At 45.8% G+C, this 23,533-nt stretch overlaps 1 protein-coding gene and 1 pseudogene across 2 annotated transcripts; one reads left to right on the top strand and one right to left on the bottom strand.

Moving 5' to 3' along the window:
- Nucleotides 1–945: 945 nt before the first annotated feature.
- On the bottom strand, nucleotides 946–18,973 carry LOC123385773 (extensin-like). Of its 2 annotated transcripts, none has more exons than XM_045058694.1 (2): nucleotides 18,794–18,973; nucleotides 946–4,235 (listed from the first exon to the last, which is right to left on the bottom strand). In XM_045058694.1, the coding sequence occupies exon 2, from the start codon at nucleotides 3,859–3,861 to the stop codon at nucleotides 2,764–2,766; it is 1,098 nt and encodes a 365-aa protein (XP_044914629.1). In that variant the 5' UTR covers nucleotides 3,862–4,235; nucleotides 18,794–18,973; the 3' UTR covers nucleotides 946–2,763. The 2 variants fall into 2 exon arrangements, with proteins under 2 accessions (XP_044914629.1, XP_044914628.1); XM_045058693.1 differs by lacking the exon at nucleotides 18,794–18,973 and adding an exon at nucleotides 4,389–8,110.
- Nucleotides 18,279–19,702, top strand: LOC101089695 (annotated as a pseudogene).
- The last annotated feature ends 3,831 nt before the right edge of the window (nucleotides 19,703–23,533 follow it).

The raw sequence follows: 23,533 nt of genomic DNA on the forward strand, positions 1-23,533 counted from the left end.
TGTGTTCAAGTCATCCAGAGGCCATTTGCCAGCCTCTGCAGCCCGGATCTTGGCTGCCATGCCAAGGGGGGCCCCAGACTGGATCACTTCGGAGTAGGGTGGCCGCCCCTGCTGACCCGGGACATTGCATTGCATCTCAGGTGACTACTGAGGCAGCTGTACAGAGAATCACCTCGGGTTGGAGGTCTAGGGGCCCGGTGGAGCAAAGAGAGCAGACCCGTCATCTGGCCCTCTGCCCTCAGTCTGCCCAACCAGCATCTAGAAGCTTCTCCGGCTGGGGAGGGCAGGGCTGGCGAGAGAGCCAGAGGGATGTATGCTGCTGAGGGCAGCTAAGCTCAAACCACCGAAGTGAACTCTGAGGGGTCACCCACCACTTTATCCAAAACACCAAAATGCCCAGATGGAAGCAACAGGCATGTATTGTTTCTGCACAATTCTGTGTGTGGCAAGTGGGTCCCCCCTGATTTCCCCCGGGCCCCGGCAGGCCTGAGTGGGGTGCCCCAGGCTCTGCACATGTTGGGATATCCCAAGGCTCTCCCCAGAAAGGGTCTCAAATTCCAAGCTTCCCCAAGCACCAGGGGTCCAGACAGGGTCACCTCAGCCACCTCCCAGTGAAGAGGCCAGTGTAAAGACGAGCACAAGTGACATACCAGCTGAGGCAGAATCTGCAGCACATCTGGTCCACATCTGGTCCACCACAGGGAGATCTCCTGGATGGATGGGATGGGGGTGCCCACTCCTTCCCAGCTTAGCAGACAGAGGCTCACAGGGGGCTTCAGTCCTAGGAGGTGATGACCCTGCCCCTTCTGTTGACCCACCTCTATCCGTCTACCTGGAGTCCCTGGAGGGCAGGCGATGTCACCATTGGTTCGGGACATTTTAGGTATCAAAGTGAGCACTGGAGACAGATTCTCGTGGGCCTGATGTTTGGACTTTGCACCAGTGTCCCTAAAATCTCCACACAGGCTGGTTGTTTTATTCTACTTTTAAAACTTAACACATTTTAGTAAGAACGGCATCTATTTAGGGTGTTCAGCACAGTGATGTGAGGCACACGTACCAGTGACACGATGGCTGGAGCCAAGCTCTGGACCCGTCTTCTCCCTGCTCGGTTACCGTCTGTGTGTGGTCATAGCACCTGAGATCACACACACGCAGTCGGGGCTGTCAGCAGGTCACCATGCTGGGCACCAGGTCTCCAGGCTTCCTCCTGCGTCACCGCCACAGTGTGCCCTGCGACTGACACATCCCCACCCCACGCCGTTCTGTGCTCGGCTTCTGCCTGTTCTTCAGATTCCACACGTAAGTGAGACCACGCAGGCTCTTCTTTGTGTGGCTGGCTTATTTCACTCAGCATAACATCCTCCAGATCTGCCCATTCTTTTTTACAGCTGAGCAATATTCCTTTGTATATACGTCACTCATTGGTTGGACACTTAACCTGTTTTCCTGACTTGGCCACTGTGAACAATGCTGCCGTGAACGTGGATGTGCAGAGATCTCTTCCAGACAGTGATTTCCTTTCCCTTGGGTAAATCCCCGGGAGTGGAATTCCTGGATCTACGGGTGGTTCTATTTTTAACTTTTTGAGGAACCTCCTTACAGTTCTCCACAGTGACTGCACCAGTTTACATTCCCACCAAGAGTTCAGGAGGGCTCCTTCTCCACATTCTCACCAACACTTGCTATTTTAAAATAATGAAGATTTCAACAGTGCCCTCACTGCCAGTAAAGGGCCAGGATGCACCTGGGGAGCTGGGTGGTCTTTTAGCCTGGGAGGAAATAGCCAGAATGTCCTGAAATTCACTGAGTGTGGCGAACCTCTCCCAAGCACCCACTTTCCACCAATCTGAACTGCTGGCTTGTAGGAGTACTCCGCAGGAAGTTAGGGACAGGGGACGGAAAGGCAGACTGAAAGGGATGAGAGACACAGAAACAGGGAAGATGCTGGAGAGAAGGTGCTGTGCAGGGCAGGGAGGCCAGGCTGGAAATGGGTCCCTGCAGCCCAGGCTGCTCTGAGCAGAAGGGTCACAGAGGCGCTGTCACAGTCCATCATGTGGGACCAGCACCTTCCCAGCTGCTGTGAATGTTTATGGGCAGAGGGGCCATTAGACCCTCTGGTCTGTTGGTGTGTCTCGGGAGGACCTGATCCAGGCCTTGAAACTGCAGCCGCTGTGACTGTTAGTAATGACTCATGCCAATGGCCTTTGAGTGTCCGTGGGTGTTTCCTCTGTCCACACTCACAGTGGATTGCATGCATGTCAGGTCTGACAGCCCTGAGCACGTAAGGGGACGCAGCCTCTTCCAAGTTTCACTTTCTCTTCCATTTCTCTACTTGCTTCACAGACACCAGGAGAATGCAGGGTGAGAGCAGAGCAGGGACACTGCCGAGGGCAGAGCAGCACCCGCCTGGAGGCCCACAGCCGTCCACAGCCGTGTGGAAGAATCATCTTGCCACCCATGCAGACTTTCCCTCCAGGGAGGATGTTATAGGGCAATAAGTCAAAAGTTCCACTCATGGGCTTTCCCCTGAGATAAACTTCCAGCTACGTAGGATCTGAATCCAGAAAGATCCCAAGGGAAACTCTCCTCTTCATGTTCCAACTTGGATGAGAGCTTCCCTGGCTCCAGTCTTGTCGTGCAGCCTCTCAGCGCATCAGGGGCTCAGCTGCACCTGCTGCAGGCCTGGGCTCCCCTTCATCCTCCCTGGGAAGTGGCACCCCAGAATTTTTCTGCAGGTGCACCTGGTCTCCCCAGGAGTGCTCAGCCTCGTCTCTTCCCTCCAACTGCAGTACCCTGTAACCAGGGCAAGGGGGTCCCAGAGGAAGATGTGGGACAGAGGCCCCTGGGTGTGTGCAGGGGTGTTGAAAAAGGGTGAGTGCATGCTGAGGGGCAGATGGGTGCATGCAGGAGGGCAACTGAGTGTGGGCAGGGGGCCAGTGGGTGCACGTACCTCGGAGGCAGGAGGGTGCGTGCAGGGGGGCCAGTGGGTATGTGCAGGGAGAGTGAAGGTCTGTGGGTGCATGGAGAAGTGCATGTAGGTGTGTGCAAGGGTGCCCATGGGTGCTTGCCAGGGGCAGGGGGGCAGGTGGCTGCGTGAAGGGAGGAGTGACGGTGGGTAGGTATAGTGGGGCAGGTGGCTGCGTGCAAGGAGCTCATGGGTGCATGCAGGGGGGCAAGGGGGAAGGTAGATTCATGCAAAGGGGCAGGCATGTGGGTGCAGGGGTCAGGGAGACAGGTGAGAGCATGCAAGGGGGGCAGGTGGGTGAGTGCACAGAAAGTTAAGGTGGGTGAGTGCATGCAGGGGGACAGGTGGTGCATGCAGAGGGTCAGGAGGGTAGCTGCAGGTGGGCAGGTGGGTGCATGAAGATAGGCAGGGGGAGGGTGAGTGGTGCAGAGGCCAGGGGGGTAGGTGGGTGCATACAGGGGGCCAGGTGGGTGTATGTAGGGGGGCAGGTGCATGTGTGCAGTGGGGCAGGGGAGGCTTGTGGGTGCATGCCGGGAAGCAGGTTGATGAGTACAGGGGGGCAGGTGGGTGCATGCAAGGGAGTGAGTATGTGCACTGGGGCAGGGGACAGGTGGGTGATTGCAGTGGGGCTCCTGAGTGCATGCAGGGGGCGCATGGGTGGGTGTATTGGGGCTGGTGGATATGCGCAGGAGTGGTTGTGTGCTTGCGGAGGGGTGTTTACAGAAGGCCAGGGGAGGCAGGTGGTTGCATGCAGGGGGAAGGTGGGTGCCTTCAGGGGGAATGAAGGCAGTTGGGTACCTGCAGGAGGACTGTTGGGTGAGTGCAATGGGGCAGGTGGGTGTGTGCAAGGGAGCAGGGGCATGTGGTGATTGCAGGGGTGCTTGCGGGTACATGCAGAGGGCAGGTGGATGGGTGTATTGGGACAGGTGGGTGCATGCTGGGAGGGTGCATGCAGGAGCATGTGGGTGTGTGCTCGGGGGTCCACAGGTGCTTGCAGGGAGGGTCGCATGCAGGGGTCAGGTGGGTGCGTGCAGGGGGGCAGGGGGTGCATGTAAGGAGGCAGTGAGACTGGTGGTGTGTGCAGGGGGGAGTGGAGGCCAGTGGGTGCATGTAGGGGGGGCACTGAGATCAGGCCCATCATTGTCCTGGGGTCAGTCCCAGGAGAGGTCTTGCTGGCTCAGGGCAGTCCTTGCTGCTTGAGAGTGTGGTGTGGGTTCCAGCAGGGGATGCTTTGCCTGCGGGGTCTCTTGCTGGATTTCACAGGCAGCTGGGAAAAAAAAGAATGAGTCAATTAGAGAGTGCAGATCCAGATCAGAGTGAAGGCAGTGAAATCCTCTTTCTGTTCTTCTTGGCATCTCCACTGTTGACACTTTACCCATCACGATGCCCCTTTGGGGAGGCAGTGTGGCAGTTTGTGTACCTGAATTGTGCAGGTGCAGGCCTGTGACTGAGCCTGTGTTGAGTCATCCCTGCAAACACCTGCAAGGATCCTCATCGAATGTGCTCGGCCGCTGTGAGCGACAGAGAAATCACAGCGACCGTCTCCATATGGCCCACAGGGACCAATACACGATGTGGCACCTCTTCACAGGGGCACACGTGGCTTTCGTAGAGAAGGATGTAAATATGGCCAGACATGGGAAGACGCTGGTTTCCGTGATCCTGGCATAAACAACATTACAGCAGACTAGGCATCTTGAAACAAGGCACATTTACTATCTCATCGTGTCCGTAGGCAGGAGTCCAGGTGAGGCTTAGCTGGGTCCCCTGAGTGGAAGGTGTGGGCTTGGGCTGCAGTCCCATTGAGGCCCCCACGAGGCAGGACCTACCTCCTCACTCAGGCCTGTTGGCTGCTCAGTTCCTGTGTGAGTCAGACTTCCTCGACATGGCCACAGGCTTCCTCAGGCCAACTGGGGGAATGTGTCTGCTGGAGACGCTGTGACACTCTCATGGGACATAATCACATATGTGTATCACCTCTGTTGTGTTCCCATGGATATCAGGAGGCAGGGATCCAGTCACACCTTGAGGTCTGTCTGCCACAATGCCCATAGCATAGGTTCTAATTTTCAGAAGCAAGAGAACAGGAACACAGTAGAGATGGGTAGCTGACCACACAGATTCTATGGAATCTTGCTGTTGCCAAGCAGGGGCTCCAAAGCTGGACCTCAGTCCTCAGCAATCACCTCTCGCCAGCAGAATGTGACTGGGTCCAGCAAGTGTCATTTCTGGTCTAGAGGGTCAAGAAGTATGTGTGACCCTCCCGTGGTCTCTGTCCCCACTGGCCAAGTGAATTGGAGAGCCAGCAGGACAGGGGTCTTGAGTGAATCCCTGCTTAGAGGAGAACCACCAGGCATATTGTGTCCTCCACGATGTCCTCCCTCTTGTTTAGCTGTGCAGATTTTAGGATTTATTTAAGATAGCAGCTGGTGTTAGCTTAAATGACATGCATGGCATCATACAGTCCCATTTAAAAACCTCTGCATGCGTGTGTGTGTGCATGTAGGTGACAATATGGATTGTCCCTTCTCATCATCAGGGGGCAGAACCACTAGCTGCCTCCTCCTATGCAACCAGGTACTCCGAGACTTACAGTTATACAATGATCAACATGTGTTTCTGGGGGTCTGCAAATTGGGAGAAGTTGGCTGGGTGGTTTGGGCTGTGGTCTCATCTGAAGGGCCAGAGGACTCTCTTCCCAGGTGGCTCCCTCCACTGCTGGTTCCTCTCCATATGAGGCTCTTCGCAGGCTTGCTTGGGCATCCACAGGGCGTGGTGGCTGGCTTCCCCCAGAGACAGCCTGGCAGGATGATGTCTTTTATGATGATGTGTGTGACCTGCACAGTCACATCTGCAAGGTCCTATTGTGACATGGGTCAGTGCTGCTCTGTGTGGGAGGGACGTGACAGAGCCTAAGGATCAGATGAAGGGGAGGCTGGTGCCCTTTTGTCCATCACTACCAACTGCCCACTATAAGTAGGAGAACTCAAGAGAGGAAGCTCTTATACCCCTATACCCCAAATCCAAAGTGCACCCCAGCTCTGGTCGGCAGGTCCTCCCCAGAGATGCCTATTGGGGTGATTATTCTGTCTCCACATACTAGTTTGGACAACCGGCCAGATCACTGTCCAGTTACTCCCCAGCCCCAGAGGTAACCGCCTCTCCTGGCCTCCAGAAGCAGGTAGAGGGCTGGGCTCCCAGTGGGGGTGGGGAGACATTTGGCCAATGAGACTGCGCCCCTAGCACTGGGATCTGCAAGCTGGCGTGGCTCTTCTCTGTGATCTGTGGGACATCCCCAGAGATCTGATTTCTGTCTGCTGTCTCTGGTCATGGTCTTTGGCAAAGGGGGTGACCTGGGATCATCCCAGACTTTATTTCTTGCCAATAAGGAGGATCTAATACCCTGAGACTCAGATCTGCAGTCTGTAAAATGGGCAGGATAACACCCACCTGTCTGAGCTGTCACGGTGATAACACGGGGGATGGGTGAGGAGGTCCAGGCTGAGCCTGGGCTCCTGGCAGGATCCTGCTGTCCATGGGAAGAGAATGTGATGGCCCATCTTAGTGGGCTGGGGGAAGAACTGAGAAGGCACAGGTTGACTTGTCACAATGCTAGTGGCATAGGTAGGCACTTATAATTCAAATTCTGACCCTGGAATTTTGTTTGGCACACAAGCCCGCTGTGAGCGTGGGCATGTTCACATCATCTTCACAACCACCTACCATGGGCGTAAACATACCCGGAGGGCTGTTAGCAAAGCTGATATCACAGAAGAGCTGCTCTGCACCACCGAGGCTGTCCCACCCCCCATGCAGCGTGTGAGAGTGGGGTGGGTCACCTTCATGTTGCGTACACGATGCTCCATGCCCAGCAGTCCAGTGTGGCAATGCTGAATCCTAAGACAGCCGGCCACAGCCAGTCCCTTTCCTTGCTCATGACGTAAGTGACACCGTCTAATCTTCATCACTGGGTGGCCCGACTGGCCAGGGAACTCGTCCCTGGTGCCACAGCCGGCTGGTGGCATCCCCAGGTCCTTCAAGCCGTAGCCTGCATAGTTAGTGTGAGGCACCTCTATTTGGGAGATGGAGCCTTTGCATGGGGAGATACCACAAGGCTGGCTCTTCTAGAACTTTCAAGTTGCTATGCTGACAGATAAATCAGTGGTGATACCTCAGAAGGCTGATAAGATGCTCAAGGTAGGTTTCACTTCAGTGAGGGTCTGTGACTTGGTGCCTGGAAGGGTGGGGGTGGGAAGGATCCTGCAGCCCCGCGCCAGCTGGGCCTCTGATGGTGGTACCTCCACTGGCAGGCTGGGGTTTGCATGACACACAGCCATCCAGCCAGGAACAGCAGCTTTGTTTCAGAGAAAACCCCACACAATTGACAAGGGGAGGAAATTGGGGAACAGAGGGCAGAGCCAGGCCCTTGAAATGACTCCATCCAGTGATTCCTAACTGCCTCCCAACCTCGTGTGCTTTTTGCCTTCGGAACATTTACGGAATCAATTTTGCCACTGCTCTCCGGGTGCATCTCTGTTCTCTGATGGCTCCTGGAACTCAGCCTCCGTGTTCTGACTTATTTTCATTAGGGGGCACTTCAGTGATTAGTAATGTTTATCCATGAGGTTTTATGATTTAAAAAGTAATATTGATCTACTAGAAACTTCGAAATTTGAAACAAGCTTGGTCACCCCTGAAATGCATGCGAGCGTCAGGATCAGACCCGCAGATGTCCCTCCACCACCTGCAGGTGGGGAGATCCAAGTGTCCTGCTTGGAGAAGGCTGCCTCAGAGCTTCAAAGGCGCCTCCAAGGGGCGGTGAGGTCAGACTTCACTGAGAATCAGACAGGTAAACAAGGCTTTGGTTAGGACTGGATCCCTAATCCCTTCCTGGGATCCAGGAACATCAAGGGAGGGATCCAGGGAACATCAAGTGGAAGGATCCTCAGAATCTTAGCATCCAAACTGGGTGTCTTCCATTGAAGAGTCAGTGGGTTCTTTCAGGAAGTTCTCATCATGAATAATAAAGCTGTTCGCCTGGATCAGAGTCTATCATTAAGAATATCTTACGGTTTGTTTCCCTCTCTCCTCTTTTTCCCCCTTTCCCATATGTTCATCTCTTTTGTTTCTTAAATTCCACATATGAATGAAATCATATTTGTCTTTCTCTGACATTTCGCTTAGCATAATACATTCTAGCTCCATCCATCCATTGCAAATGGTGAGATTTCATTGTTTTTGATGGCTGAGTAGTATTTCAATGGATATATACACCACATCGTCTTTACCCATTCATCAGCTGATGGACATTTGGGCTCTTTCCATAGTTTGGCTATTGTTGATAATACTGCAATAAACATCCAGGTGCGTGTACCCCTTCGAATCAGCATTTTTGTATCCTTTGGGTAAATGCCTAGTAGTATAATTGCTGGATCATGGGGTAGTTCTATTTTTAACTTTTTGAGGCACCTCTATACTGTTTTCCACAGTTTCTGACAAGTCTGCATTCCCACCAACAGCGCAAGAGAGTTCCCTTTTTCCACATCCTCACCAAAATCGGTTGTTTCCTGAGTTGTTAATTTTAGCCATTCTGATAGGTGTGAGGTGGTATCTCATCGTGACTTTGATTTATACTTCCCTGATGATGAGTAATGTTGAGCATCTTTTCACATCTGTTAGCCATCTGGATGTCTTCTTGGGGAAAAAAATATATATTAATGTCTTCTGCCCATTTCCTCACTGAATTATTTGTTTTCTGGGTGTGGAATTTTATAAGATCTTTCTATATTTTGGATACTAACCCTTTATCCGATATATCACTTGCAAATATCTTCTCCCATTCTGAAGGTTGCTTTTTAGTTTTGTTGTTTGTTTTCTTTGCTGTGCAGAAGATTTTATCTTGATGAAGTCCCAATAGTTCATGTTTACTTTTGTTTCTCTTGCCTCTGGTGTCATGACTAGTAAGAATTTTCTCTGGCTGAGGTCAAAGAGGTTGTTGCCTGTTTTCTCCTCTAGGATTTTGATGATTTCTTGTCTCACATTTAGGTCTTTCATCTATTTTGAATTTATTTTTGTATATGGTATAATAAAGTGGTCAAGTTTTATTCTTCAGCATGTTTCTGTCCTGTCATACTTTGTTATGGTGGACCCAACAAACTAATACAGTATCACTAAATCTGGAAAATTGTCAATCAATTCGAAGCACTACCTTAAAATATTTATTTTTCTTTTTCTCTTTCTTCTCTTTCTGGTGTTTCCATCGAGCATATATTACACCTTTCAAAACTGTCCCATGGTTCTTGGGACTATTCCCTTCTGCCGTTTTAATTCTTCTGTCTTTTGCATTTAAGTTTTGAAACTTTCTATTCTCTCCTTAGCTTAGTTCAGCCTACTGGTTAGCCCATCAAAGGCATACTTCGCCTCTCTTACAATGTTTCCTTCCTCCTGGTAAGTGAACAGTTAGGTTATTGATTTGAGATCTTTCTCATTATTTTAAGGTAGAGGTTTACAGCTATAAATTTTTCTCTAAGTACTGCCTTCACTCCATCCCACAAGTTCTGATAATTTGTATTTTCATTATAATTAATCTCTATCACCAGGAAGATTCTGAAGTAGCAAGAGAGCACAACCCACCTTCCTATGTTAAGTTCCCCCACAGACAGATTTTAACTCTAACATTCGGCCAGAAGTGAAATCACCATTTAATTTCACTGAGTAAAGAACTTCCTGGGGGCGCCTGGGTGGCGCAGTCGGTTAAGCGTCTGACTTCAGCCAGGTCACGATCTCACAGTCCGTAAGTTCGAGCCCCGCGTCAGGCTCTGGGCTGATGGCTCAGAGCCTGGAGCCTGTTTCCGATTCTGTGTCTCCCTCTCTCTCTGCCCCTCCCCCGTTCATGCTCTGTCTCTCTCTGTCCCAAAAATAAATAAAAAACGTTGGAAAAAAAAATTAAAAAAAAAAAAAAAGAACTTCCTGGAGGAGGGGAAAGCACAAAGCTCTTTCAAAGAGTCATGTTATGTTAGGGGCATACCAAAAATGATTAAGTGCTTTCTGCACAGGATGGGGCAAAATAAATGGAGGAGAAAATGATACAGTATACAAGTTTGACATATTGTGATATCCAGTTCAATACTTACCAAAGGACTAAACTTCAACAGACTGCTTCAACAGATGACTCAGCATCTAAGTGCACACAGCCTGACTGTCTTTCACTATTATGAACATTTCCATAGCACAAGCAAAGCGTCCCTTAAGACCATAGACTCTCAGTACACGTGTCAGTGTTACAGTCTTCTAGGAAGAGGTTTGCTGAATTCTTTGATTTGAATGACTTACTATCAGAGCAAATCAAAGCTAGCAAATACTGGAATTTCCTGTGCATGGGAAAGCTAAGCAATATCATCAAGAGGTTAGTGTCAGGCTACAGACATAACTGACTGAAAGCCAACCTGTGCAAGACTTTGGAGGATACAAACGTGTTCTTCCATTGAGTATAAAGTGCTATCTTCTACAATACTGTATGAATACATAGAATTAATAGGATTTTGAAGAATGACTGCCAAGTGAATGGTCACTATACATAAATATTTATCACATACATATGTGTTAATTGAAGTACAAAATAACCAATACTAGACCCTGCTCTGACTATGGGGATAGTACCATTTATTATCCCCCTTCTAAAAGTAATATCCAGTTGAAGCTAATGAATAAAGTGCTACTGGAAAATACTGTTGCTGCCCAGGGTCAAAGTCATTCTTCCATTATGACTGGGTATCTCTATCTAATAACATTGGTTTTAATTGTTGAAAACCACAATAAAAGTCTGGAGGGAAAAGCAACATTGTTTTTTATTTAGCATAAGCATAGGATTTTATTTATAAAATTTCCCCATATATCATCTCACTTATGACTTAGATATTTACAGATATATCTTCCAAGAAAATTTTAACTTATCAAGGCAAATATCTCACATCAAAGAGAGAGCTATTGTTAAATTAATAGTAAATCAAGGCAAGGAGGTCTGGAAAGTGTTAATGGGAAGATGAGTCATCTACTTATGATAATGATTTCCATAGTGTTTTAGCATCACCTTCCTCAGTCACTTCCTAGCTCACTGTACTATACTATCTTGTTTTCTTCTCATCACTTACCATCATCTCAAATTGTATTTCCTATCTTTCTCCATGTCTCTTTTCTGTTTTCCTCTGCTAGCACGCAGGCTCCATGAGTATAAAGCTCTTGCTTATTTTGTTCACCATCCTGCCTCAATAACCTAGGACAGCAATGGTCACATAGATGGTATTTTCCAGAACGAGCCTCAGAATTTGGAGTCGTGAATATGGCTTTTGGACTGCCCTCTCCCTGTTTTGAAGATGGTAAATCAACACAGCAGAGAATTAACTAGAAAAATCCAAACATATTCACCGTCTTCAATCTCCCTGTGCAATATGCACAGCCAACTCAAAACAGAAAGTCTACTTTCTATAGCTTCAGATTAACAATCAGCATATTATGTAATACACACTAGATTGAGGTCAAAAAGTTAATTTACCTCTTGGCTCTGGCACCTTCTTACTATGTAAATTTGGAAAAACCAGTTACAGCTTCTGTGCCTCAGTTCCCTAGGGTATCAACCCCTGTGTGAAAGGGCTAATATACCACCTTGCACAAAGTAGGCATCTTTTTTCAATGTTTTTTAACTCGGTTGTTTCTACCTGGTAGGTTTATCAAAACTACTGACAGTATTTAGACAGTATAAAAACACAAAATGCTTGCAATTTACAAGCTTAAATAGAAACAACTTTTCTTTTGATCTTTGAGTTTTCACTGCAATCCATCTGGTCTCTGTGCCACCAACTCAAACGACAGACAACTCATTATTCATAAGGGAGCACATTCAGTTGGGCTGCACGTTGTCCAATTTCTACATCAAATGATTCCACCATAACTGTTCCGTGTTCCCTAAAGTGTGAACCTCAGTTACCTGCCCAGGATCTACCTGAACTTTCTTATTGAGGAAGAAGATGTCTGATCCTACCCTGAAATTAGAGTTCCAATGCACTAACCAGTGAGGCGGGTTTTACAGTTTTCATGGTAAGAGAAGAAATGTTTGTGGTACACCCAACACAGAACTTCATTAATATCACCTTCAGACTGTTGTTTTTCTGAAATTCATCTCTTTCCTTCATCTCCTGTCCTCTTCTTCCATTTCCCCCTTCTCCCACATAGCTTCCAAAACCACTCTCAGGCCTGGACACTTTCACCTCCAGCGTTTGGTTTCTGTGACCTCTCAGCCTAACAGAAGTCTGATGACGAGCCGACAGCCCTGGAGGGAGAAATTCAGGGACCATTTATTGTTCCTCACCATATCAGCTGAGAGACCCCTTCCACGCTGAAGTAGCTTCTCTATTTCCTCCAATAAAAATAGGGCGGGAGGAAGAAGGTTACAGTGTGCATTTTGCTAGTAAATAGCACATTCTTCCAAACATCGCACCAGCATCATATCATTGAATCTCATTGGCATGAGCCAGGGAGACCCCAACAGGCCCTGACAGAACTCTCTCAGAAAGACCACTTGACAGAAGCAATGTCTGAGCACAGAAATGAAGCACTTGTAATTTCAGTCTGCAAAGTCTCACTGATTTTAGGAGACCTCCAAGTTTTTACTAAGGAAGGTAGATCGTGGGGGTGCCTGGCTGGCTCAGTCCATAGAGCATGCGACTCTTGATCTCTGGGTTGTGAGTTCAACCCCCACCTTGAGCATAAGCATAATCAAAACAAACAAACCAAAAAGGTGGATTGCAAAATATCAGATCCATCCAGGTAAACTTCCCGAAACAAAGGCAGGTGGTTCTGACGGAAATGATGTCTTCACTTATGGCAACTTTACCCCCAACTCTCTCTCACAAGTGCTTCTGCCCAAAATTTTGTAAAAGCACCTTTTCACAGTAACCTCGGCTACTGCAGTCATTTGTGTGTGTGTGTGTTTTTTAATGTGCAAATACACAGTGAACATTTGAAAGTAAATCTTAAGACATCAGGATGCAGGTTATTAGGACTTGGATTTGGATTCTTATTTAATGGTTTCCTAAGTAAGGGATATTGATTTTTTTAAGGAGTTTTCAGGGAAAATCAGAGTGCAAAAACCAAGAAGATGAGGATGTTGTGCCATAAAATAAATAACAGACACACTGACCCTAAACCAGTGAATTAATTTCTATTTAACCACAAAACAAAATTTTCTATTAATATTAGAATTGTCAGGTATTTTCAATAACCTTGTCAGTTTTTCAGTCATAGCTGAAATCATTTTTTAAAAAATTATTTCATTTTGGTATAAGGTCTCAAAAATAAGATGGGAAAATATTAACCTAAGAGCCAGAAGTGTGGTTCAGCCACTAGTTTCTTCTTTGGTGACAAAAAGAATCAGACAAGACACCCTTGATGGGCCACTCTAAACATTTATACTGCAAAGACATTTGGGAAACAGCCCAGACTCTGTCCAGCATATCTGCCTCCCTTCCGCTTCAGGGACCTTGGATGATCTAGGGCCCATGACCAAGGCCTGGAGACCTTCACTAATAACCACTGATTAGGAAATCTGGGAAATTCTGATGATTTCTTTTCTAAGATTTTATCATGTGGATCTAATCCAAGTTTATTCCATAAGTCTAAAGACAATGAAATACTCTCTGGAGCAGGAAGACTAAAAACCCAAAGAAAACACTTTTGACTCAAAATGTATATTGGTATAATAATTGATCGGTTCTTTGAACCCTGTCTAATCTTCTCAACATAGAAGAAATAGCTTCAATATATAAATAGGGTCTAAAATGGTAATTTAATTCCTTAATATTCATGATATATCAAGCATTTTTAGATTGAGACAGTTTAATATACAGTATTACTAAATGAGTAAGAATATTATCATACAAAATCTTTAATTTTAGTATGAGCACCTTTAGCACTTTAGGAAAAACACACATACATACACATGCACATCTTTTTGGAGGGTATGAGATAAGGATTTTCCTAAATAACTAAACAATAATAGAGAATTAGAAACCACATAAATTACTCATATTTAGGAAACATCCAGTTAACAAAACATCCAGTCTATGACCTGGCAAAGAGAATAATCCTATGTCAAAGGAAAGACATATTAGTATTATGTTTTAATGCTCTTTAAAAATCTACATAATTAAAAAAAATTTTTTTAATGTTTATTTTTTTGAGACAGAAAGAGACAGAGCATGAACAGGGGAGGGTCAGAGAGAGAGGGAGACACAGAATCCGAAACAGGCTCCAGGCTCTGAGCTGTCAGCACAGAGCCCGATGCAGGGCTCGAACTCATGGACTGTGAGATTATGACCTGAGCCGAAGTCGGACGCTCAACCGACTGAGCCACCCAGACGCCCCTAAAAATCTATATATTTAGATCAAGCAAAAAAATGTTACTAGGATGGAAACTGTTTTTTAAGACTCTTTAATAATAATATTAAAGCATTAAATTACTATAAGAGGAGATATATTTTGCAGTTTCACAAGAAAAATATTTTATGATCTGATTTATACAGAAAGAAAGAATTTGTCTTAAAATGGAGTCTTTTATTTACCTCTTCACACTGCTCATCAAAACATTGGACTCATATGTTCAACATGACATAAGAACAAATATTTTCTGAAAAGTTTCATTAAAAATCTCATTTTAATTGCTACTTTCATAAATGGCAACCACTCATTTCTTAAAATATTCAGTGTGAAGAACACTTTATCTTGGGTACACATTTACAAGAGAACAGTAGCTTTAAAATAAAATATACATGTGGGTATCTGGATGGTTCAGTTAGTTAAGCGTGGTACTTGGTTCAGGTCATGATCTCATGGTTTGTGAGTTCAAGTCCCATGTTGGGCTCTGTGCTGACAGCTCAGAACCTGGAGCCTGCTTCGGATTCTGTGTCTCCCTCTCTCTCTCCCTCCCTAGCTTGTGCTCTGACTTTCTATCTCTCAAAAATAAATAAAAACATTTTTTTAAAAAAGTGGTAAGATGGTAATTTTATGTTATGTGTATTTTTAACACAACAACACAAAAGAAAAATTAGCTTAGTAGTATTATCACAACTACAGTTATAATTTAATGTGTAACTTTGGTCAAACAAATGTTTGCATATATTTTGCATGAAAAACAAAATCTTTTTACCAAGCCAGGTGTAAGGCATTCTGGGAAAATACCTATGACAGCTTTAAAAAGTAAAAGCAAATAAAAATCAACAGTATTCAAAGGGGAGAAAAAAGAATAAGAGTATGATCAATGAAAATATAAACAGGAAAGAGGAAAAAATGAACAAAACCAAAAGTTGGTTTTTGAAAGATCAATAAAAATGATAAGCCTCCAGCCAAGCTAAATAAGAAAAAAAATGAGAAGACAAAAATTACTAATATGAATAAAACAAGAGACAACACACACACAGATCACACAGACATTAAACAGATAATAAAGGAATACTTTAAATAATTTTATGCTCACAAATTTGATAAAGAAGAGTTTTAAAATATAAGATTCATCTATATGCTGCCTACAAAACAACTCATTTCAGACTGACAGTGAGAGAAAGAGAGGGGTTGAGAAACACAGCATCGAGTTTGCACAGGAGGAAAATCTCTCTGGACCATGGACTGGGGAGCAAGAGACACTGAATGTCGCAGGGGGTTTTTTTGCAAACAGTGTTTGGAGCTCGAACTCTCAGGTTTTGGAAGTGCCCAACTTTCTGTGGAGCAGAGCCATGGCGTGGCTCCTGGGAAGGAGGAAGCTGGCCTCTGACTGTACGACATGGTGTAGGGATCTCTGGTGTGCACTGGGAGAGAACAGTCCCCTTCCTGGACACTTTTTGAAGAGGGTATATTGCCTCCCCAAGGACAAAAGACCCTGCAGGCACCAGCCAAATGCCTTTCACCAACAGGGGACAGAGGTACCCCCAGAGGGAATATAACCTTTGCTGCTTTTAGAGGCGCTACACCACAGATTCTGTGCACTGTGCAGGAATGAGACTGTTTCAGGGACAAAGGACTTCAGACACAGCGTCAAGAGGCTCTACTCTGGAGAAGGGGAGCAGATCTGCACTGAGCCAGGTCCTTAAAGATTTCAAGTTTAGAATCTCCCTCACACATCAAAGAAAAAACACGGAAGAGTTGTGGTGCGGGACGAGCTGACTGCCCTCGCTGTTCTGTGAGGGCTGCCTGAACAGTGAAGTTGTCAGATCCCCTGCCCAGAGACAAGAGACTGGGGAGGTGCCATATTCCCCCCAACACCAACACAATGGGACTTCAGAGAGCAACACGGCAGTCCCCAGTGAAGGCGGGACCCACTCACACCAAACCCAACCCCCCATCCCTGGCAACTGCTTATTTACTGGGGCAAGACTGGCTCTGGGTCTCCAGAACAGCACGGCCAGCACCTCCCCATGCACCAAATGCACTGAAAATCCAGGGCTTCAAAGTGTCACCTGCAGTTCTGCCGGAAATAGGACCAGTCTTACAGTTTTTTTCGTTTTCTTCTTCTTTTTTTCTTTTGGAATCTGGCTCAGTGTCTTGTCTTTTTTTTTTTTTTTTTCCTTTTTTTTTTTTTTTTGGATTAGGCCTTTTTAAAAAGTCATTTCTTTTTCTTTCTTTTTTCTTTGAAAAAAATCCTTTCTTTTCTCTTTTGAATCAGTCTTACAGTTTTTTTTTATTCTGTTTGGGTTTTTTTGTTGTTGTTCCCTTTTCTTTCCACTTTTTGGGGATCAGCCTTACCCCGCCCCCACCACTGTTTTTTCCAGGCTTACTTCAACAAACAAATCAAAGCACACCTAGTTTAAAGGTCCAAACACTCCCCACAGCAAGCAAGGAAGAGTCTGCAGAGAATTGACCAGTGGGGAAGGACAGCCAGAATGCAACAGCAGAGTGCACACAGCATACATCAGAAACACTTCCTGAAATGCCAGACCCTGGACAGTGTATGACACCTTTTTAATATAGCAGTACTCCTGGGGGCAGGAAACATAACATGCTTTTAAAACATGCAAAAGGCAGAAAGTTAGCCAAAATGACAAGACAGAGGAATTCTCCCCAAAAGAAAGGTCAAGAAGAAATCACAGCCTGAGATTTGCTCAAAACAGATATAAGCCATATATCTGAACAAGACTTTAGAACAACAGTCATAAGACTACTAGCTGTGCTTCAACAAAAAGCATAGAAGACACCAGGGAAACCTTTCCTGCAGAGATCAAAGACCTAAAAACTAGTCAGGCTGAAATAAAAAATGTTATAACCGAGATGCGAAACCAACTGGATACAATCACAGTGAGGATTGAAGAAGCACAGGAGAGAGTAGGTGATATAGAAGATAAAATTATGGAAAATAATGAAGCTGAAAAAAAAGAGGGCAAGGTAGTTAGTAGATCACGAGGGGAAACTTAGAGAACTTAGTGATTCCATGAAATGAAACACTATCCATACCATAGGAGTCTCAGAAGAAGAGAGGGAATAAGAGCAGAAGATTTATTTGAACAAATTATAGCTGAGAACGTCCCTAATCTGGGGAAGGAAACAGGCATTCAAGTCCAAGAGGCACAGAGAACTCCCCTCAAAATCAACAAGAACAGGTCCACATCATGACGTATCATACAGAAACTTGCAAAATACAAAGATAAAGACAGAACTCTGAAGGGTGCCTGGGTGGCTCAATCAGTTAAGCATCCAACTTCGGCTCAGGTCATGATCTCACAGTTCATAAGTTTGAGCCCTGTGTCAGGCTCTGTGCTGACAGCTCAGAGCCTGGAGCCTGCTTCACATTCTGTGTCTCCATCTCCCTTTGCGTGTCTCTCTCTCTCTCTCTCTCTCTCTCTCTCTCTCTCTCAAAAATAAATAAACATTAAAAATTTTTAAATAAAAAAATTTTTAAAGAGACAGAACTCTGAAAGCAGCTAGGGACAAAGGTCCCTATAAGGGTAGACACATAAGGTTTGCAGCAGACCTGTCCACTGAAACTTGGCAGGCCAGAAGGAAGTGGCAGGAAATATTCAATCTGTTGAATAGGGAAAATATGCAGCCAAGAATCCTTTATCCAACAAGACTGTTGTTCAGAATAGAAGGACAGAAAAAGAGTTTCCCAAACAAAATCTAAAGGATTTCGTGACTACTCAACCAGCCCTGCAAGAAATTTTAAAGAGGACTCTCTGATCTGAGGGGAAAAAAAAAAAAAGGAAGACCAAAGCAACAAGACTACAAAGGACCAGAGGACATCACCAGAAACACCAAATCTTCAGGTCATACAATGGCACTAAATTCCTACCTTTCAATAGTCACCCTGAATGTAAGTGGACTAAATGCTCCAATCAAAAGACATAGGATATCAGAATGGATTTAAAAAAAAAAAAAAACCTAGATCCACCCATATACTTCCTACAAGACGCATTTTATACCTAAAGACACCTGCAGATTGAACGTGAGGGAATGGAAAATCATCTGTCATGCTAATGGACATCAAAAGAAAGCTGGAATAGCCATATTTATATCAGACAAACTAGATTTTAAAACAAAGACTGTAAAGTCTGAAGGGGAGGGCAGGCAGAGTTAGCAGCCCCCGAGGCTCTCCCACTGCTCATCCCTTTCTTCTCTTCTCCCCCAGCCTCTTTCTCTCTGTCCCATAACTTTTTTCCTGAAAACCCCTTATTTAGCCAAAGGAAAGAGGTAAGGGGAATGCTCTCCCCTCCCCCCTCCAAACTCCCCCCCAATTTTTCCAATCCAGAGAAAGCAAGGGAGTGAGCGGGCACCCAGCTGACCACGAACCTGCTGTGCTGCAAGGTGGACCCTGTCTTCAGGGCCATGCCGGACGCCAACCTGCTCTACGGTGACCGCGTTTTACAGAACTTGCTCACCATCGAGGAGCACTATCTTCCTAGTGCTCCTACTTCAAATGTGTGCAGAAGGACATCCAGCCCTACATGTGCAGGATGGTGCCACCTGGATGCTGGAGGTCTGTGAGGAACAGAAGTGTGAAGAAGAGGTCTTACCTTTGGCCATGAATTACCTGGACTGCTTCTTGGCTGGGGTCCCAACTCCTGGGTGCTATCTGCATGTTCCTGGCCTCCAAGCTCAGAGACCACCCCTCTAACAGCAGAGAAGTTGTGCATTTACACCAACAACTCCATCAAACCTCAGGAGCTGCTGGAGTGGGAGCTGGTGGTGTTGGGGAAGTTGAAGTGGAACCTGGCGGCTATCACTCCTCACGACCTCATCTAGCACATCCTTCGCAAGCTGCCCCAGCCCAGCAAGAAGTTGTCTTTGATCCGCAAGCATGCACAGACTTTCATTGCTCTGTGTGCTACCAACTTTAAGCTCGCCATGTACCTGCCATCGATGATTGCAACTGGAAGTGTTGGAGTCGCCATCTATGGGCTCCACCAGGATGAGGACGTGAGCTCACACACCAGTAATGCCCTGGTAGATCTGCTGGTCAAGATCACCAACACAGATGTGGACTGCCTCAAAGCCTTCCAGGAGCAGATTGAGGTGGTACTGCTCAACGGCCTGCAGTATTTCTGTCAGGACCAGGGGGATGGGTCCAAGCCAGAGGATGAACTGGACCAGGCCAGCACCCCTACAGATGTGCGGGATATTGACCTGTGAGGATGTAGTCTGGCCGCATGGGAGGGACGTGTTCACACCTGCTCTCTCCTTTTCTCTGGTTGTGTTTTGTTCTTTGTGTTTTAGGATGAAACTTAAAAAAAAAATTCTGGGGGCGCCTGGGTGGCGCAGTTGGTTAAGCGTCCAACTTCAGCCAGGTCACAATCTCGCGGTCCGTGAGTTCGAGCCCCGCGTCAGGCTCTGGGCTGATGGCTCGGAGCCTGGAGCCTGTTTCCGATTCTGCGTCTCCCTCTCTCTCTGCCCCTCCCCCGTTCATGCTCTGTCTCTCTCTGTCCCAAAAATAAATTAAAAAAAAAAATTCTGCCCCCACCTAGATCATATTGAAAGATCTTTTAGAAGAGAGAGAAAAAGGTCCTATATAAATGGAATAACTAAAAGCATTTGGTGGCTATTTGAAGTACAACAGAAGGGAATCCCTTCTCTATGCAAACAGTTATTGTTTGAGTATGTTAAAATAGTAAAATGCTTACAGGAGACCCTGCAGACTAAAGAAAATGTACGCTGCAAATATGGGAACAAATTAGAGGAGGCTTTTTTTTTCATGTTATGACTAGCATGTACACACCCCTTTTAGGATAATTTCAAGGAACTGCATATGCCATTTATGGCATCGTTAGATTGCGAAGCAATGAACTCAAGAAAGAATTAGAAATAAAGGACGTGAAGGGGGAGGGAGGACGAAACAATCTTTCAACACGGTTGAACCATTTTGGATGTGGAAGCACCTTTGCTCTCGACTACCTGTTTGTTCTAAGTCAGGAGCGTAGCTGAATCTCTAGTTGCGAACTCTTGCTGTCTATGGTAGCTGCTACCTAAAAGAGAGGTTTTATTTTGTCGGCTGGACACAGGTGATTGGGTTCTGGGTTTCACGTGTCTTTTTGACATCATGCTTCTTCTTCCAAACATGGTTCATGGCAGACACCACCATATTTTTATCAAAAGGGGCAATTTCGCTTTGGGCCATAACCAAAACGCCTATAAATGGAGGCAGATGAAGACCAAGGGTGGGATCTGGAATGGAATCTTTTCTCTTAATGTGTTGAAGAGGGTGATGTGATCTTGGCATCCTTTATTTTTTTAAAAAAAAACTGATTTTTGGTGCTGATTGGCATGTCTCGTCTACAGCTTAGCGTTGTTATAAACCATTCCATTCAAAAAGCACTTTAAAAAATTGTTCCCATGCATACCCCTGGCTCTCTGGAGGGCTCCATGTCCTTCCGCAGGTGCCCCAGATCAAGCAGTCAATGGTGTTTCCTGTTCCCAGTGAACCCCTCTGGTTAGGGTTGCCGGTGGAGTGCCTGAGGAGCCCAGTGCAGTAGGTGAGGGAGGCCTAATGGTCCCCTCTGGGGCAGGTGCCACGTCATCCCACAGGTGCCAGGTGCTGGCTTGGAGGTGTGGACGCGGTGCACGGGGAGGTGTGAGCCATCACGACCCAGAACTAGCCAGGGGGGTGGTGGCCACCCAGGGCTTTCGTTTCCCCCTGTGTGCACGCTTTGTTTCTCTTGCTTTTGTTGTTGTTGTTATTTTCTTGTTTGGAAAAAAAAAAAAAAAGGAATGCAGGAGAAGCCAAGATGGCAGAACGGCATGGAAGCTTTTTGTGTGTCTCACGTCCATGAAATACAGCCAGACCAACACTAAACCATCCTACACACCTAGAAAACCGGCTGGAAGATTAACACAACAATCTGCACAACCTGAACCACAGAATTCAGCAGGTACACGACATGAAGAGCTGAACTTGGGGAGCAAGAAGCCCTGAAAGGTACGGAACCCCTTTTGCAGGAGGAGAGAGGACAGAGATTGGGGAGGGGGGGAGCATACAGGAAAAGCACCCCTCCCCAAAAGCAGCTGGAGAGAAAGTGGAAAATTGGAAACAGCTTCAGGGACTAAACTAAAAAGGGAGAGACGAGAAAGGAGAGGGTTTAAATTCCATTAAGACTGTAAACAAGGGGAGCGCAAAGGCTGCAACTCCGCAGCTCGATACCTGGCGGTGCTCTGGTGGGAAGGGTGAATCCCCAGGAGCAGAGTGGGGTCCGGGAGGTTCTCGGGCCACACGGGGAAAAGCGGTTCCACTGCTGGAAGGACATTTGGTAGAGACTGTTGAAGCCACTTGGTCCCAGCAGACTCCGGAAGGCAGCCACATTCACTGGTGCTGGGGCAAGGTTGTTGAGGGTGAAGCCTGGTGCCAGATGTGTGTTGCGATTTTCCACGGTCCCTGAAACACTGAGGCTACACTGTCTTGCGATTTTTGGGGGGGCAGGCTGGCACCTGGCTGCAGTCTCAGGGCACCGGCAGCAGCAGGGTCCAGCGGGTGTTCCTGGGTGCAGCCAACATTCGGCCCGTTGCTCATTCACCATTGCTCGTGAGACCCTCCCGCAGAGGGGCAGGGCGGGTCAAAGCCTCAGTCCTTCAGAAGAAAGGAGCCGGGGAAAACAGCCGCATCTGAGACAAAACTCGGGAGAGAGGTACTGCCTGGGGCCTGGTCACGGAGAGTCGAAAAGCGGGGAGTGGATGAGAGCTGAAGACGGAGGACCGGAGCGCGATTTGCTGATCCAGGAGAAGAGACTGGGTGGCTGGATGGCGCCATTTTCCACCGCTCCCGCACCTGCACATGCGCACCAACGAGCACTGCAACAATCCACCCCAGTAGGCTGGCAGCGCCATCTAGGGGAGAGTGGAGCTGTTACACCGAGCCCTGCCCAACTGGGCCAACTTTGCTCTTCAAGAACACAAACCTCACCGCCGGCTGAAGCTATGGGCTATAAAGAGCTACGTGGACTGGCCTCTAGGGGAAAACAAAGCAATTTCAGTCCTACTTCAATCTGTTAGCCTAGCCGGTTCATCTATTCAATTTTTTTTCTTTTTCCTGTTTCTCTTTTACAATTCTTTTCTTTTTCTTGAATACAGAAAGAGAAAAAACTCATTTTTATTTTCAATTTTTATTAAAAACATCTGTCTTTAATTTTTATTACTATATTTTTTACTATATTATTACTATATTTTTATTACTATATTTTTTGTGTAAATTTTTTCAAATTCTACTTTACTTCCATCATTTTATTTTAGTCGATTTCAGTGTACTCACCTTTTCAAATTTTCAAACAGTTTCCTTTCTTTCTTTCTTTTTCTTTTTTTCTCTTTTTCATTTCTTTTCTTTTTCTTGAATGCAGAAAGAGAAAAACTTCATTTTTACTTTCAATTTCTTTTAAAAATATTTTTAATTTTCATTACTGTATTTTTTGCTTTTATGTAAATTTTTTCAAATTCTATCTTACTCCCATCATTTTATTTCAGTCTACTACAGTGTATTCACTTTTTCAAATTTTCAAACGATTTGGGGTTTTTTGTCTTTTCCTTTTTTCTCTTTTTATCTTTTTTTCCTTTTCGTTTCTTTTCTTTTTTCTTAAATACAGAAAATGAAAAAATTCATATTTCTTTTTAATTTTTATTAAAAATATTTTTCTATACTTTTTTTCTATATTCTCTACTTTTGTGTATTTTAGTCTACTTTAGTGTATTCATTTTTCAAATTCTCAATTTCCTTTTTTTCTCTCCCTCACCCCCTTTTTTTTTTGTTTGTTTCTCTAATCTGTCAAACCACTTCCTCCACTCAGACCTAGGATCTAGCATCATCTATTCAATTTTTGTGTGGGTGTGTTTTTAATTTTTCATTTTAATATTTTTTTAATTTTAATGTTTTTAATTTCAATTTTTCTACCTCATTAATTCCTTTTCTCCCTTCAAAATGACAAAACGAAAGAATTCACACCAAAAGAAAGAGCACAAAGAAACGACAGCCAGGGACTTAACCAACACAGACACAAGCAAGACGTCTGAACCAGAATTTAGAATCACAATAATAAGAATGCTAGCTGGAGTCAA

Source organism: Felis catus, chromosome B3, assembly GCF_018350175.1.
Source record: "Felis catus isolate Fca126 chromosome B3, F.catus_Fca126_mat1.0, whole genome shotgun sequence".
NCBI lineage: Eukaryota > Metazoa > Chordata > Mammalia > Carnivora > Felidae > Felis > Felis catus.